Below are 17,509 nucleotides of genomic sequence, written 5' to 3'. Positions count from 1 at the left end.
AAAATTAAAATCTTTTAAGTCTAAAGTAAATTTTCATGTGGAAGACGGTTTCTGGTATACCTCCATTCCTGGGATATTAAATTCCCACTTTTAGGTTTGCTGCTGGTGAAATTCCTGCTTATCAAACCACAACACCCAATAGGAGAGAGAGAGAGAACAAAAGGGAATGCCCCGCCACAGAGGCAGGGTGGGATGGGGGGGATGGGAGGGTGGGAGGCATACTGGGATCTGTGGTGGTGAGAAATGGGCACTGGTGGAGGGATGGGTGTTTGATCATTATATAATTGAAACCCAAGCACAAAAGTTTGTAAGTCTACAACTGTGCCTCATGGTGTCTAATAAAAATAAAAGAAATTATTGCTTATCACAAGAATAAGAGGAAATTAGATTATTATGATAAAAGTAAAGTAAAGGCCCTCCCGTTGATCGTCGATTTGCTCGAGCGGGCCCAGTAACGTCTCCATTGGAGACTTTGTTGTTACTGTGTCTGGCATATCGAATACTCTCGGTAGCTTGCCGGGCTCTCTGAGAGGGGCGGAGGAATCGAACTCGGGTCGGCCATGTTGGCCGCTTGTAAGGCGAACGCCCTACCCGTTGTGCTATTGCTCCAGCCCAATTATATTATGATATAATAATGATTTATCATATTAATTGATTTGATTAACTCATGATTTCCATGAACTCTAGACTCACATTTGCATGTAGACAGAGGAACCTGAAGAGCAGGACCATATATGTTACCTCTGCTCCTGTCTCTCGTGTGAGGTAATTGTGCAAGAACTCAAGCTCATCAAATGGTATTCCACAGGGAAAATAGAACCTTTGTCTCTATTGACTTCCTTAATTGGCCTCAACCTATAATGACTCAAAGTGAATTCTTAATGCCAACTGTATCACCATTTTTTACACTGGGTTTTTAATCTTTGGGGAGGCGTGTACTTTACCCTGGCTCCCAAGGCTTTATTCTTCATCAGTTGGGTGGCAACTGCAGGCCAGCCCCTCTGTGGCATCACCTGAATAAGAGGATTTGTTAACCAGTATCCAGAGGAATTTCACCAGGACAGAAACCTGGGAGACACACAGAGTGGAAAGAATTGTATGAGGAAGAGCGTAGAAGAGAGCACTGTTCCAAGAGATCACTGAGTGGCAGGACCAAGAGGCACAAGCATTGGACATGACAGTCGCCCCAGACCACGTGGGGTCTTGATATAACGTGATTGGAAAACAGTGCGGTTCCCCCAGCTCTGCTTTCTCAAGACTGTGGGGCTCTTCAGCGACAGCTGTGATTTCATACAATTTCAGAACCAGAACTATTCAACTCTTCTCTCCCTCCCCCTCCCTCTCCCCCCCACCTCTCTCCTCTCCCTCCCATTTTCTCCCTCCAGCTCTCTCCCCCCCACCCCCTCTCTCCCTTCCTCCTCTTCCTTTCTCCTGCCTCTTCCTCTCTCCCCCCCTCTTTTCTCTCCTCTGTCTCTTCTTCCTCTCCTCCCTCTCTCCCCATCTCTCCCCTTCTCTTTGGTTTTTGGGTCACATCTAGCAGTGCTCTGGATTACTCCTAGCTTGCACTCAGGGATCACTCCTGGTGGCTTTCAGGGGACCATAACAGGCTGCCAGGGATCAAACAAGGGTTGGCTGCTTGTAATGTAAACACCCTACCCGCTGTACCATAGCTCCAGCCCCTCAGAACTATTCTTTATCTGTGAAAACTGCTATTAGAATTTCCACAGGGCTTTCAATGAAACTACAGATTGTCTCTGGAGTACAGACATTTGGACAATATTAATTCTTCTGATCCATTAACTTGGACTATTCTTCCATTTGTTTGGAACTTCTTCAACTTATTCATTGATGTCCAGTTTGGTGCATATAGATCTTTTTCCTCTTTGGAAAAATGCATTCCTAAACATTGCTTTTGAGGCTATTGTAAACAGAACTGTTATCTTAATTCCCTTTTGGACAGTTCATTGCTGTAGAACTACTCTGTTTGTTTTGCATCATGCAACGTCACCAAGTTTATTAGCTCTAATTGATTTTGGGGGTAATCATAATTATATTGCTATACAATATACCCACAGTGAATCAAAACCCACACACATGAAAATCTCAATATGAATTAAATATTTAGCATCTGACCTGAAGTTATAAAATCCTACATAAAAAACTGGGAAAATATTCTTTACATTGGTCTTGGAAATGCTACCAAACATACAATCCACAGAGCAAACAATCAGCCACATAAACCTAACCATCTCTGCAGCTACTTTATTAGAACTCATAAAATTTATGGTAAAAATTTTTGGTTCATACTTATAAAACATGAGTGTTAATGCAACACTGGGTGTTAGAAGCTGCAAAAGGCTCACAGGTAAGTTTACAAAAGATTGGAACATTGCTGTCTCTTTCTTTTCAGGTATTCCCCAGTCTTGCTGATATCTTCACAGGCCCTTTATTTTACAATGGTGAGGAGTGGTCAGAGAGATAGCACCAGGGTTTAGGCACTTGTCTTGTAAGCAACTGACTCATGTTCCATCCTTGTCACCATTTATGGTCCCCTGAACACCATCAGGCATAATCCCTAAGCACAGAGCCAGGAGCAAACCCTGAGAACAGCTGGGTGTGCCCCCACAAATGAAAAATTGCCCACAACACTGAGAAAGAATGGAAGCAAAATTCTTGACACCTTATACACTCTTATCTGCAAGTCGTTTTAGTTGGGCAGTAGTTTAAAACCATGATCAAATTCTTCACTACACTTGATAGCTAAGTGCAAGTTCCTTGAGATGTTTTATAGCTCAAAAGTCCAGGTTTCATTAACAAATGCATATAACCCAAATAAGTCACATCCAACAAAAATGATTTTATTTATTTGAAAAGTGGAAAGGTTTATTTGCTACAGCAAACAGAAGCAAGGCAGACGGCAAGATCTTCAGTCTTGCTAGATCATAGCCCCTGGGTAGTCGCTGGGCAAGTGCCTTTTTTTGAAGTTTAGAACAGTGATTTACAATACCACTACTGTTTGCATTTCATGCATAGACACATTCCTGCACTACTACCCTCCACCGGAGTCCCCACTTCCCTTTGCCTTTGTCACAGTGTTGTTCCCTGGCCCCCATCCTTTTTCCGCTCCCCCCTTCCCTCTCCCTGTGGTAAGCTTCCTACTAAAGACCAGTTCTCAGATTCTGTTGCCTCTGGTCAATTGTTACACCCCTACTTAGTTTTTATATCCCACACATGAGAGATCATTCTGTGTCCGTGCCTCTCCTTATGACCAATTTCATTCAGCACAGAACTCTCTAGATCCACCCATGTAGCAGCAAATTACATGGTTTAATCTTTTTAAAGCAGCATCCCATTATGTGTCTCTACCACAGTTTCTTTATTCAGTTCATTTGTTCTGGGAGACCCACATTCACTGCTGGTGTAAATGCCAAAAGGTCCACCCCTCTTGGAAAATATTTTTTTTAAAAGAACTAGAACTTGGTCTTCAATGTGATCCAACAATTCGACTTCTTAGCATCTACCCCAAGGCTCCCCACAACTATTCAGAATATTACACCTATGTGTAATACATTGTAGCACTACTCATGATAGCCAATATCTGGAAACAACCCAACAGAAATGATTTTAAGTAAAAAGAATCAACACCTCTATTTGTACCGCTTTTACTTTTCAGTTGGACTGATTCTAGACATTATGGATGAATTTACTTTTTTTTCATTGAATTGATGTTGATTTACGTCACAGGATGTTTTATGAACACAATTTCACCTTTACAAAATACACTACCACACTGTACCTAATGCCCACATATCAGGATCTTTCTACCACTGTCCACTGGGTGTGTGTCCCACACACACAAACCTTTGCTTCTCTATAGCTTACAAGAGAATAAGACAAAGGGAGTTGTCTTTCTTTTTCTGGCTTATTTTCCCGAGCAAGATATCCTCCAGTTATACGCACAATGTCACAAACGTCAAGATTTCATCTTTTCTAACAGCTGAATAGTTTTCCATGGTTAAGAAAGCACTGTGTTTACATATATGATAAAAATTAAGATGAGATTTTTTCACTTATGTCTTTGTAGTTGATGGAACACTTTCTTAAGAGCGACTTTCATTTCTTTGTTCCTCAGGCAATAGATGACAGGGTTCAAGGTGGGTGTGATGACAGAGTAAAATGTGGCTGCCAGCCGGCCTTGGATGGGAGAATAGTCAGAGGAGGGTCTCAGGTACATGGAACTCCCAGTTCCATAGAAGAGAAGGACAGTGGTAAGATGAGAAGAGCAGGTGGAGAAGGCTCTCCAGCGGCCCTGCACGTGCTGAATCTGAGCAATCGTGGAGATGATGCAGATGTAGGAGACGAGGGTGAGGACAAAGGCTCCCAGGATGATGCAGCTGCTGTAGACGAAACTCAGTGCCTCGTTTGCCTGGTAGTCCACACAGGAGAGCCTCATGACTGGAGGAATGTCACAGAAAAAGTGGTCGATGACATTGTGTCCACAGAAGGGGAGGGAGAAGGTGTTGACGGCATGGAAGATGGCATACAGAGCCCCACAGACCCAGGCAGAGACAACCAGACCCCAGCAGCGGTTCCTGCTCATGGAGGCCCCGTAGAGCAGGGGTCTGTAGATGGCCACACAGCGGTCATAAGCCATGGCAGTAAGCAGGAAGCACTCAGTGGCCGCAAGGGTGAAAAACAGATAGAGCTGGATTACACACTCCAGGAAGGAAATTTCTTCTGAACCCACTAGGACATTAACAATGGCCTTGGGGAGAGTGACTGAGGTATAGCACATGTCCAGGAAGGACAGGTTCTTCAGGAAGAAGTACATGGGTGTGTGGAGGTGGGTGTCTTTGGTAATCACAGTAATGACTGAGAAATTCCCCAGGATCCCAAAGGTGTAGATGAGCAGGAAAATGCCCGTGCACACAGTATTCACAGCAGGGATGTCTGAGAACCCCTTAAGGATAAAGTATGCCACCATGCTCCGATTGGTGATCTAATGAACAGGGGAAGAAACAAGGCAAGTGGAGCTGATGTTGCTTACCTGGTACACACGCAAAGACTAATTTGGCAGCTCTTGAGAAGTGTAGCTTCCCTTCAGAAATAGATTCTATACATATTTATTTTTTCTCTATACCTACAGGGCTGGGATGAATGGAGACATTACGGTTGCGCGCTCAAGTAAATTGATGAACAACGGGATGACAGTGATACAGTGATACATATTTAAAAAGAATTTATGAAGGGGCTGAAAATTAGCCCACTCCTTAAAAATGATTTTAAATAAGAACAGTCATTCAGCATCAAAAATTAATATAAGGTTAACATTTCCTGAGTACACTGTGTGTGTTGAGGCAGTGGGGTGGGGAGACATTACAAAAGCTGTACGTGACAAATACAGCCTGTTCTAACATGAAACAGACATCAATTTCTGCTGTGTTTTGGTTAACGGAATCTAACAAAAGTGATTTACTCAAGGCTGTACCAAGTCGTAAGACTGGAATACAAGAACAACAAACTCAACTCTGCTTGGAGGAGCCTAGGAGAGAAATAATCCTGGAGACATCTTCCCACCACTGAGGCCTCAACGTGAAATCACTCAGAATAGCCAGCACATAATCTACTCTCAGACCCAGAAGACACCCATTATTCTTCCTTTCCTCAAATCCCATGAAATTAGCTTCTATTCATTCTACCACTCTCTACAGTCCTCCTAAGGCAATTCACTCCACCCCAACAGAATGGAAGTATTTCAAATTGAATAAGATTTTTGCCTGTCTTCTATTCATGACAATGGATTACGATATAAATAGTCTTTTCTAGCCTACCACAAATGATGAGTAAGCTGTATAGATACAGGCAAAGGTGTCAGATATTAAGCAGATGTGCAACAATGTGCCATCTGACTGGAGATCTGACTTTTGGGACTGGGACAGTGACACAGGATACATGGTCCATGGTGCAGCTTATTCAAGGAGGAGAGGTCAAGGCACTGGGTGGTGCAGAGAAACACTAGGGAAGGGGGAAGAGACCCTCAACAACCTCCAAGTACTCTTTCCATCACCATAGTTTGGTTCCCCATGGTTGATTCTCTTCCCCAAACTTGAACTTGCTGTGGCCCAGAGAGTCACTGCTGTTCCCTCACACCTTAGTATGGCACCAGGAAGGAAAGAGAAAGGGAAGAAGCAGTGGCTTTAATTGGTTAAAATAATGATTTTCCAGTATTTTACAGACCATGTTGCCCCAAATTTGACTTCCTTTGGGGAAAATAGTCACTCTGAACCAAGTCTATTTGCATTTATGATGTTAACTCTTAGCAATAAAATGCATTGTAGTTTATGCCTTACCTGATAGTTTATAAAACATCAAACAAGGAATAACTGCATGACAACAGATAATAGTGTACTTCTCTTGCATGTGGCAGGCCCAGGTTTGATCCCCAGCACTACATGTGGTTCCCTGAGCCCTGCCAGGAGTTATTCCTGGGTGCAGAGACAGAGGTGAACACTGGGCTCTGCTGGCTGTGCACTGCCCTCCACCTGGTATACACCTATGTGATAAATTAATGAGAATCACTATTGGTAGTTACTTTAATATCAAGTTCAAATTTAAAAAACGTTTGATAAATTGCTATCAATATTTTACTTCCTCAAATTATAATCTGAGGCTGGCATCTGGTTACTATTTATCAAAGCTCTTCTGTCACTCGAGAATATATATGACTATCATCTGACTTTCAGAACAGATCTTTAGAGATGCATACCTGAAGTAAAGAGTTGTACTCTGCTTCAGAAAACATTCGGTACAGGATTTCAGGAACTGGGCTGATGTTCAAGGGAAAATTACAGAAATGAGGAAATCAAGTCAGCTGCTTCAGCATTTAAGTGCTGGAGCTGGCTAGGGGGGCAAAAGGGAGTGCTCTTGCTCAGAAGTCCAGCACCAGTACCGAGAAGCTGTGCCTTTCATTCTGCTCCTCAGAGACCACAAAGCTCTGCAGCTACCAAGAGCCCCACTGGAACCAACTAGTGTGCAACCCAGGAGGACAAGTCAAAGGTGCCAGCAGTCTCTAGGGGAGGTGAGCTTGCCTGTTATGGTAGGGTTTTTTATAGCAGGGTTTTTAAAATCATAATTTCCTAATAATTCACACCAAGCATTCCAACCAGACATGCTGAGAGATTACCTGGGAGCTTGCTCACATGTGGGTAAAGTTCAAAGGGTCAGGATATATGCCCTGGGATTCGGCTGCTCCAGAAGCTTCACGAGATGCTAGAGCCAGGAGGAGGGCTATCCTTTAAGGAACATACAACAGGGTACCCCTGATTTCCTAGAATAGGCATGTTGCTCAGAAGAAGCTCATGTACACCTCTCAGTTATAGAAGATGTATGGTGTACAATGCCTACAATCTCAGATGCTTGAGATGGAGGGTGCACAATGTCTATGAACTCAGGTATGTGAGTTATAGGTTATACAATGCCTTCATGGCACAATCATTCCATGATGCTCATTTATTTATGCATTATAAATGAGATAAGCAGGGCAATTCAAAAAAGAAGGTGTGAACTACACGATGATCACTGTCACTGTCACTGTCCTTCTGTTGTTCATCGATTTGTTCAAGTGGGCCGGCCCAGTAACATTGTGACATTTGTTACTGTGTTTGGCATATCGAATACATCATGGGGAGCTGCCACGCATCACAGAGGCAAGATATTCTCGGTAGCTTGCTGGGCTCTCCGAGAGGGACAGAGGAATCAAACTCGGGTCAACCATGTTGACTGCATGCAAGACAAATGCCTTACCCGCTGTGCTATCGCTCTAGCCCACATGATGATAGTATGTGGAAAGAAATTGCCAGCATGGTGGCTGCAATTGCTAACATTATTTACACATGAGAGGGGCTAAGTGGCCCATGTGTGGTCCAACACCCTCCCAAAAGCTATGGAAGCTGTTAGTACTCTGTCATATAATCCTACAGAGGATTGCAATATAGACATCACTGTATCACTGTCATCCCGTTGTTCATCGATTTACTCAAGCAGGTGCCAGTAACATCTCCATTCATTCCAGCCCTGAGATTTTAGCAGCCTCTCCTTACTCGTCTTTCCCAACGCTGCCATACTGGAGGCTCTTTCAGGGTCAGGGGAATCAGATATGTAATTGTTACTGTTTTTGGAATATTGAATATGCCACGGGTAGCTTTCTAGGCTCTGTCGTGTGGGCGGGATACTCTCAGTAGCTTTCTGGGCTCTGTGAGATACACACACACACACACACACACACACACACACACACACATGTACACACACATATATATATTTCCCTCTATGATTTGTTGCCTACTCTATGAATCCCATCAAATATGGTGTGGTAATTATGGAAAGTGGGTAGGGAGGGGCTGGAGCGATAGCACAGTGGCAGGGCGTTTGCCTTGCACGCAGCCAAAATGGCCGACCCGAGTTCGATTTCTCCGCCCCTCTCAGAGAGCCCGGCAAGCTACCGAGAGTATCTCACCCGCACGGCAGAGCCTGGCAAGCTACCCGTGATGTATTCGATATGCCAAACACAGTAACAACAAAGTCTCCAATGGAGACGTTACTGGGCCTGCTCGAGCAAATCTATGAATAACAGGAGGACAGTGACAGTGACAGTGGGTAGGAAGTATCTTATGATGTGTCCAGAAACATGTTCACTCATATGTGAGGCTTGGCCCTAGTGTGTGGAAAGCAGCCTGGAGCGTAGCGGCGGTTGGGTAGTGGAGGTTGGCTGCCGGGGCTGAGTCCCTTGGTGTGGGGAGGGTTCTCACCCGCCCCCCATGGGGTTTCCTGTATGAAAACAGCAATATATACATATATCATTATATTATACGGATACCAACGTTGCAATCAATAAAACTTCAATAAAACCGAGAAAAAGGTAGCATTTAAACAGGTAACTGGATGATTTGCTTTGGTTGATATGATCTTTGAAGTCATTCAGCAGCAGAAAACACAAAAACAAATCATCATAGACACAGCTGCAGAAAGCAAGAGCTAAGCAGTCACCATAAGACTCTGACATTCAGCAACACTTCGGTTCTTCCCAAGGTCTGCTGACTAATTTTCTTAGCATATCTCCTGACAATTGGAAGTCTTGGCATGGCTTCCTGGTCATCAAGGAGGAGCTAACAAGAAAATACAAGTAAGTACATTCCTCAACTTTGACAGCAGTTGGGTGAACCCCAGGTTAATTTCTCTGGGTCCCCATTTCTTCTACACCAGAGATGAAGTCTTACATCTGCCTACATATCGATGTACAATATGCCCATGAGCTAGTTTCATCAGGCTGAGCCTTTCCTATTGCTGTGAAATGCTGGATCTAACACCACCACATACTTAATTTGTAACACGGATTTTCAGGGTTAATTAATAGGATGTCATTTTAATAAGATGAGCACCAAACACTTGATCCCTATAAGTCAGATGTAGCTTAGAAGTCGTTAGCATTTTTACTTTTGAACATCATCCCAGGAGCTCACATTTGCAAAGTCTCTACTTGTCTCCATAAACAACCAACAAAATCATTTCAAGTTCAAGAATTTACATTTTGGGAAGTTTCAACAACTAAATGATACTGTAAGCTCTACTGTGTTTTCACTAACAAACTACTTCCTCTTTTTCAGCAACCATTTCATAGAAAATTGTTCCACTGTGTGTCAAAACTGAGCACACACATCTAGCATCTACCATGACCTATTAATTACATTCTTCCATATCCCTCCCACAGAATGCATATATGACCACAAAAAGATGCTTGAGGACATTCCTAACCATACACAAGCTCAAAGTGGGAACACTTCATGAGAATGGGCACATAAATTGAGGGATCTTCTTTCAATAAAATTATCAACAATAAACAAGTCAAAGCTGTACTTCTGGGGCTGAAGTGATAGCATAGTGGGTAGGGCATTTGCCTTCATGGGGTCAACCTGGGTTCGATTCCCAGCATCCCATATGGTCCCCTGAGCACCGCCAGAAGTAATTCCTGAGTACATGAGCCAGGAGTAACTCCTCTGCATTGCTGGGTGTGACGATCCAAAAAGCAAACAAACAAAGAGCTGGGTTTGTTGTGAGACATTACTGATGCCTGCTCGAACAAATCGAGCAAACCGATGAACAATGGGAGGAGAGTGCTACTTCTATAAAGAAAAAAGGTACAAATACAACACACACAACAACAGGAATGAATCTCACATATAAAATGTGAGTCAAAAAAGAAAGCAGCAGATAAAAATGCATTTATAGCTATGGGGATAAGGGTTATCCTGGGGGCACAGTGAATAAGAGGCTGAGGAGGACTGAGGAACACAAGTAACCTCTCCTGCTCTTTATCTTCATTAGGGTCACTGTTTCAAGAACATCTTTATACCATAAAACTTTCTTGAGTTCTAAGGTCTCTCATTTGTGCACACACATCACAATCACAAATCACAAATCATCCTGTTAACCGTCGATTGCCTCGAGCAGGCCCCAGTAACGTCTCCTTCATCCTACCCTGAGATTATATTCAAGGCTCATTAGGAGAATGAGACCCATCATTGTTACTGGTATTTGGCATATTGGGTACGCCACGGGGAGTTTGCCAGACTCTGCCGTGTGGGCAGGCTACATTCAGTAGCCTGCAAGTTTGTCCAAAGTAGGAATGAGATAAGATGTCATAAAAAGATGTCCTCACATCCTCCAGAATGGCAATGGAGAAGATTATCCATGACTTCTACTCAAATCTCTTCGATAGCCATGTCCACTTGCCGACATACCAAATTCCACAGGATGGATATGTCGTTCCCAACGTTCTCCCTTCCGAAATCCGACACGCCATTTCGTCGGAAAAGAAACAAACAGCACCCGGCCCAGACAAGGTCAGACCTGAACACCTGAAGAACCTGCCGTCAGTACTCATCAATACACTGGCTCGGCTCTTCACTCGCTACCTGTCTGAATGCAAGGTTCCGTCCCAATGGAAAACCAGCAGGACCGTACTACTGTTCAAGAAGGGAGACATCCATGACATTGGCAACTATCGCCCGATCTGCCTATTGTCTGTCATCTACAAGTTGTTCACTCGAGTCATCCTAAATAGGATTGGCAGAACACTAGATGAAGGACAACCATGCGAGCAAGCCGGGTTCCGCAAAGGATTCAGCACCATCGACCATATCCACACGATAACCAAGCTCATTGAGGTTTCTCGGGAGTTCAAGATGCTGCTCTGTTTAACGTTCATTGATTTAAAGAAGGCCTTTGATTCTGTTGAGACGGAAGCGGTCATTGAAGCCATAGCCAATCAGGGCATTCAAGCCCAATACATCAGGATCCTCCGTGAGCTGTATTGCGGATTCACTACCAGGATCTCACCATTCTACAAAGAAGTGATCGTTGATGTCAAGAGAGGGGTTCGGCAGGGTGATACCATTTCACCGAAACTCTTCAGTGCCACCCTCGAGAACATCATGCGACAACTGGAATGAGAAGGAATGGGAGTGAAGATAGATGGTCGGCAACTACACCACCTCCACTTTGCTGATGACATTGTTTTAATAACACCAAACATCAGCCAAGCGGCACAAATGCTGGCCGACTTTGACCGTGAGTGTGGAAAGGTAGGACTACAGCTGGATCTTACGAAGACAATGTTTATGAGAAACAGCCCTGTTCCTGACGTCCCATTCGCTCTCAATGGAACGACCATCTCCGAATGCAACAGCTATGTGTACCTAGGTCGAGAAGTCAACATGACAAATGACCTGGCACCCGAGCTGCGCAGGAGGAAGAGAGTGGCTTGGAACGCCTTCAAGAACGTCGAAGAAATAGCTAAGAGGATGAAGAACCTCCGGCTCCGGGCACATCTCTTTGATTCCACTGTTCTTCCTGCATTAACATATGCCTCAGAGACCTGGGCCCTACGCAAACAGGATGAGAACGCTATTCAGGTCTCCCAAAGAAGAATAGAAAGAGCTATGCTTGGAATATCACATTTCACTCAAATGAGAGAAAGAATCCGGAGTTCCGACATCTGTCGATGGTCAAGAATCAGGGATGCGGTCTCATTTGCCAAGGTGTCAAAAATCAGATGGGCTGGTCACGTAATGAGATTTATTTATTTTATTTTTTTAAAATTTATTTATTTATTTATTGAATCGCTGTGGGAAAAATTACAAAGCTTTCAAGTTTAGGTCTCAGTCATGCAAATATCAATCACAATTCCCTTTACCAATACTTATTTTTCACCACGAAGAACCCCAGTAAACCCCCCCTCCCCAGCTCCTCCCCCCCCCCCGCAGTGTCTGTGGGATAGATGAATTCTAGTTAACACTCTGTCTACTTTGACTAGCTTCATTGTTTTGATAAAAGTTGCACCATTATTATTTAGACTTTACCCCTCCCCCCCAAACTCAGCCATCCTGAAAAAGCATTGTGAAATGATCTGCTTTCTACAGCTGGGTTCAAGAATTAAATGATGTCACGCGGCTGCTTGGATTTCTGCTATTTTATTTATTAACCCTGCAAGTATTTCTACTGAGAGTCAGATAATTAAGAGATTGGTCTCTGTGCTTCTGGGGCCGTGGCCGTGCCGGAGAGTCACTCATGGGGGGCAACTGGTGACCTCGGTCGGGTGTGAAGGACGGACCAGAACGCCCCCCTTCCCATGAGGTTTTAGTCGCCCCCATCCCTAGCTCATACCTGCTCTCCACAAGGCTCCCATGCGGCTACCATCTTTCTTTCCAGAGAGGAGAGGGCGAATGGGGCAAGACCCTTTCCCCTCCGGGCAGGCAAGATGGCGTGGATTAATGCTTAGTCCATTCGCTTTTCTGCTCCAAGCGGCTGGATTTCAGTATTAAGTCCTTGTGTACGTAATGAGATTTAAAGACGACCGCTGGACTAGAGCTGTTACTGACTGGATTCCACGGGATGTCAAAAGACCACGTGGCCACCCACCTACCAGATGGTCAGATTTTTTCGTCAAGATCATGAACGATCGGTTTGAGGCTCTTCATGTTCCCGGAGCGAAAAGATGCCATTGGGCTACACTAGCACGCGACAGGGACAAATGGAGACGTTACTGGCGCCCACTCGAGCAAATCGACGACTAATAAGATGTCGCACAGCTGCACCGGGAGCTGGTTTTTATAGTCTCTGAGTCTTGGCTGTTGATGGGATTACACGGCGCCAGGGGGCCAGTTGGTGGGTGTGACCCCCGCCTACTGGAATTTGGAGGATATTGGTGGGGGATGCTCAGCCCCGATCCGAGTAGGCTTTGAGATCTCAGTCCCGGGACCCGCATGCCTTTGTTCCTCCGCCGGTACCTTCGTGTGTGCGGAGAGTGGTCTCAGCATGGTGGTGGCTGGTCCTGGAGGTCTTTGGCTGCCGGAGCTCTGGTCGGGGCAGGGAGGAAAGCTCAACCCGCTCCCCTCCAAGGGGACCCGGCGGCGAGGACAGTCAGGCGCGGGGGCAGGACACTGCCGTGCACACACATAATTGCATAAAAATGGAAACCTCACTTAAAATTTAAGCAAATATGTGTTAGTCACCTGAGTGTGTATGTGTTGTGTGTGTGTATGTGTATTTCTGAAATCCCTCCTGATGAACACATCTGCAGTCTGCCAAGTTCTTCCAAGTTCTTCCACAGCAGCATCTAAGTATTCTGTATTGTAAGCCTTGTCTGTGGGTATTATTTTCATTTTTACGGCCCCTAGAAAGCCTCTTCAAATATCCCAAAAACGCCCTTAAAATTCTCCTGAGGCAGGTACAAGAAATATTCCCTGGCAAGCTCTCTCTCTCTCTCTCTCGAGAGAGAGAGAGAGAGAGAGAGAGAGAGAGAGGCAGCACACACTGCCCTATTCTCCCCAGTGGACTTCCACATTCCACAAAGCAGACTATTTAATAGAGATGCCGAGTACTCAGCTAGCACCATGCACATCTCTGTCTTTTTCCTTCCTAGCAGGCTGCTGACCCTGTGACTTAATAAAGGAGGGTTTCTTCCCATCTGACCACTGGACCACCTTGCATGCCAAAAGTGAGTGAGTGACTACCAGGCCAATCAGTCAGTCTGGTTCACAGAGATAAAACAGCTATTTCTATTTCTAAGTCTCATGTTTACCTTGTCCCATCTCCGTTTATTTTAAAATATTTGCAGGGCTAGGAATTAGTCAGATAAAATGGGCGTTTTTATTCCATTTTAAAAAGAAAACATTCTTCTTTCTTTTTGAACATAAGGATGGTTCCACCATATCCAGCATCCAGAGACCGAAACTACATTTTTGCACTTAATAAAAAGGAACATTCAAAAAAATCTTTCTTTTGCAAATGATAACACCCAAAAGGAGAGAGAGAACAAAAGGGTATGCCCTGCCACAGACGCAGGGTGGGATAGGGGGAATGGGGGGTGGGAGGGATACTGTGGTCAGTGGTGGTGGGAAATGGGTACTGGTGGAGGGATGGGTATTTGATCATTATATAATTGAAATTCAAGCACAAAAATTTGTAAGTCTACAACTGTACCTCATGGTGTCTCACTAATACAAATTAAAAAAAATCTTTCTTTCCCAAAGTCACTGTAACTGGAGATCTTGTCTACTGAACTGAGCTTTCATGGGAGAGTAAATTAGGTCACTGCTGAAGGGAAGTGGGCACCCTGGTGGTGAGTGTATTTGGGGAATAAGGTACGCATGAAAAGCATAATTAACAGTATTATAATTCCAAGAGCAATGAAGTAAAACACTTAAACCACAAAAAAGTGTGCCTCTCAAAGACACTTTCTCTGAGAATTTGAACATGAGATCTGTGGGTAATAGGGGTTCAGGTCTCTGGCCCAGCAAACAGAGGATTAAATGAGGGAGGCAGAATCTGGACATCCAAGCAGAGCTTGCAACTGGCATCTCTAGGAGAGTGCATGGCCAGAGGACTTCATGGCTCTGTGAAGAGCCTCAGTTCTCCCGGGAAATGGTTCATCTGGATTAAGGGAGTAAGACAGTTTATTTCTCCAGCTGGGGTTCCAACTTCTTTGATAAATATGTTTGTTAAATATATTGAATATAATCATCCCATTATTATTAAGTATATTGAACAACATGCCTTTATGAAATTATACCTGAGGAAGTTAGTGTTTCCATTGGCGAATGATTTTAAGCATTTTGAAAGCAACTACTTCTTTATATCTTTACAGTGTTCTTAGTCAAGATTTTCTCCTCTGCTTTCTTCCATTTTATCTGGATTACTGTGAACACATTCTGAGATAACTTAAGAATCCCTACTCATTTTGGTACTTTTTATGGTATACTTTCAGTCTGCTAAAATAATTTTATTAAAGAAAAAGTCAAATCTACCTTGGCCTTTCACACAGAATCAAAATAAAGCAACAGCATTTTATTTCATTGGCTACTGGTTTTAGGTTGCTTTAAAGGCTGATGGTTTCTTTGTGGTGTAAGGAATATTTCAGAATCACTTCATCTGTTGATCTGTGATAAAGAACAGTTGTCAATAACCACTGACTTTCAGTTCTGTCTGCTTTCTTCCAGACAAAACTCATAATGGCTTTGTACAACATCAGAATTTGTTAGAGAGACTTATCGCAGTTGTTAAAACTACAAGGTAGAGACTGGGTTGTACTCTTGAAAGTATATACCCTCTCACAGGGACAGCTGTCACCAGCTTCGTTTACTCATGTTTTCTTCCAGAGGATCCTTGAAAGATCATAGTAAAGGTGCGTAACAGAATGTTTGTTATATTCTTGGTGTTTTTACTACGGTGAGCTATGCAGTTAGCCAAAGATTTAAACATCTTTCATATCTGATGCCATGATTAATTTTTAAGGTTAAACCTCTTTTGCAGCATGTACTTGTAATATGCTATATAGATTTTGAAAATAAGAAAATAAGTGTCAGTGTGCTTACCCAACTGATTTGTCTTTCTTTCAACTTTCCAATTTCCTAGGTTTTCTTTCATTTCTAGTACAATATTCAGAGTACACCTGGCATTTTTTATGTTTCTGGCCTTAAACAGATCTTCTGCTAGGAATCCTATTAAATGTTGTGTCAACAAACATTTCTACTGACTGGTTTTCACTGTTTAGACTACAGTATCCTAATGTGAACAATCAGGTTACGGGGGGGGGGGGGGGGGGGAGGGTATTTTGAACAGATTCAGGGGGTTGTATCATTGGGAGCAATTGATAAGATGCTTTCTGTCCACTGATTCTAAGGTGTATTTCCAGGCTAGAGAAAGAGTACAGTGTGTTTGCCTTGCACATAGCAGAGTCCCTACCGAAGTGAAAAGTAGACCCAAAGCACCACCGTGAGTGTGTGTGTATGGGGGGGGGGTCATGGGGGGATAACAAGAAACAAAGAAAAGTGGATTTCCAGGAATGCTGAGAAAATATTTTCTGAAAAAGAGCAGTAGACTAAGTTTTCAAACCTCTGGCTTATAAAGTTTAAGTATCCACAAGCCTAAATCAAACAAAACATTTAAAAATTCACCACCATAAGCTCAGCAAGTGTCTCTAATATCCATTTTCTCGGGAAGTGAAACCACATTAAGTAAACTACATAACAGGTAGACCTATGTAAATAAACCTATGTAACTGACCTTGGTAACAGGTCTGCCCATCCTGCAGATGACTTCGGTCCCAAACACCATGGGAGAGCCATAATCACCCACCAGTCACCTTCTCCAGCTCTCTCAACAGTGAAAGCAGCAGCCTAACTGCTGCAGCACTGAGCGGCCAGGTCTTTCTGGGCTACACCTGTCCTGGTGACTCCGGGAGTGTCTGGGACCAGCTGAATCTGTTCTCCTCCATAAGAAGAGGCTCTTCCTCAGCTCCATCCCATTTAGGAAATAGGTGATGCCTTGATTCTCCAGCCCCGCAACTGCGAGGTAGCAGACGCAGTTCTGAGTTGGCAGATACTGCTCTGCAGTAGCAGATACAATCGGGAAGTTCTCAGAACAGTTTCTCTAACCACAAAGAGATTTCAATAAATGTACCACACAGAATGGTATCAGTGACTGCTGAAATGGTTTAAGGCTGCTTGCTGGTAGCAAGCATGACTAGAACCGGGGCTGGAGCAATAGTACAGAGGGTAGGGTGTTTGCCTTGCATGCGGCCACCCAGGGTCGATTCCCAGCATCCCATATGGTCCCCTGAGCACTGCCAGGAATAATTCCTCAGTGCAGAGCCAGGAGTAACCACTGTGTATCGCCAGATGTGACCCAAAAAGAAAAAAAAAGCATGACTAAGAACTTTCAGAGAGCTCTCAGACAGAATCATTCCCAAGGCCTAATTAATATCTGAAGGTGAACATCACAGTGTGAACACCACTTTTAACACTTTCTGTTGGACTCCTCTGTTTATTCACTATTGAGTGCACAGAGCCACTGATAGCCCATTGAGAGAAAACACAAAGCACTATTCATGCTCAAAACGGCATGGACACAGAAAGAACAAAGCAGCTGGATGGCAAAATGTGACACTGTGTTA

At 43.9% G+C, this 17,509-nt stretch overlaps 1 protein-coding gene across 1 annotated transcript; it reads right to left on the bottom strand.

Moving 5' to 3' along the window:
* Positions 1 to 4,066: 4,066 nt before the first annotated feature.
* LOC130021570 (olfactory receptor 1052-like) lies at positions 4,067 to 16,641 on the bottom strand. Its single transcript, XM_056112326.1, has 4 exons — positions 16,621 to 16,641; positions 9,046 to 9,164; positions 6,767 to 6,827; positions 4,067 to 4,999 (listed from the first exon to the last, which is right to left on the bottom strand). Exons 1-4 carry the CDS (start codon positions 16,639 to 16,641, stop codon positions 4,067 to 4,069), a joined length of 1,134 nt encoding a protein of 377 aa, XP_055968301.1.
* Positions 16,642 to 17,509: the final 868 nt, after the last annotated feature.

The sequence above is a fragment of the Sorex fumeus genome, unplaced genomic scaffold (genome assembly GCF_029834395.1).
Source record: "Sorex fumeus unplaced genomic scaffold, SorFum_2.1 ptg000017l, whole genome shotgun sequence".
NCBI lineage: Eukaryota > Metazoa > Chordata > Mammalia > Eulipotyphla > Soricidae > Sorex > Sorex fumeus.
The sequence above is the reverse complement of the archived record's forward strand: the minus strand, read 5'-3'. Positions and strand labels throughout refer to the sequence as shown.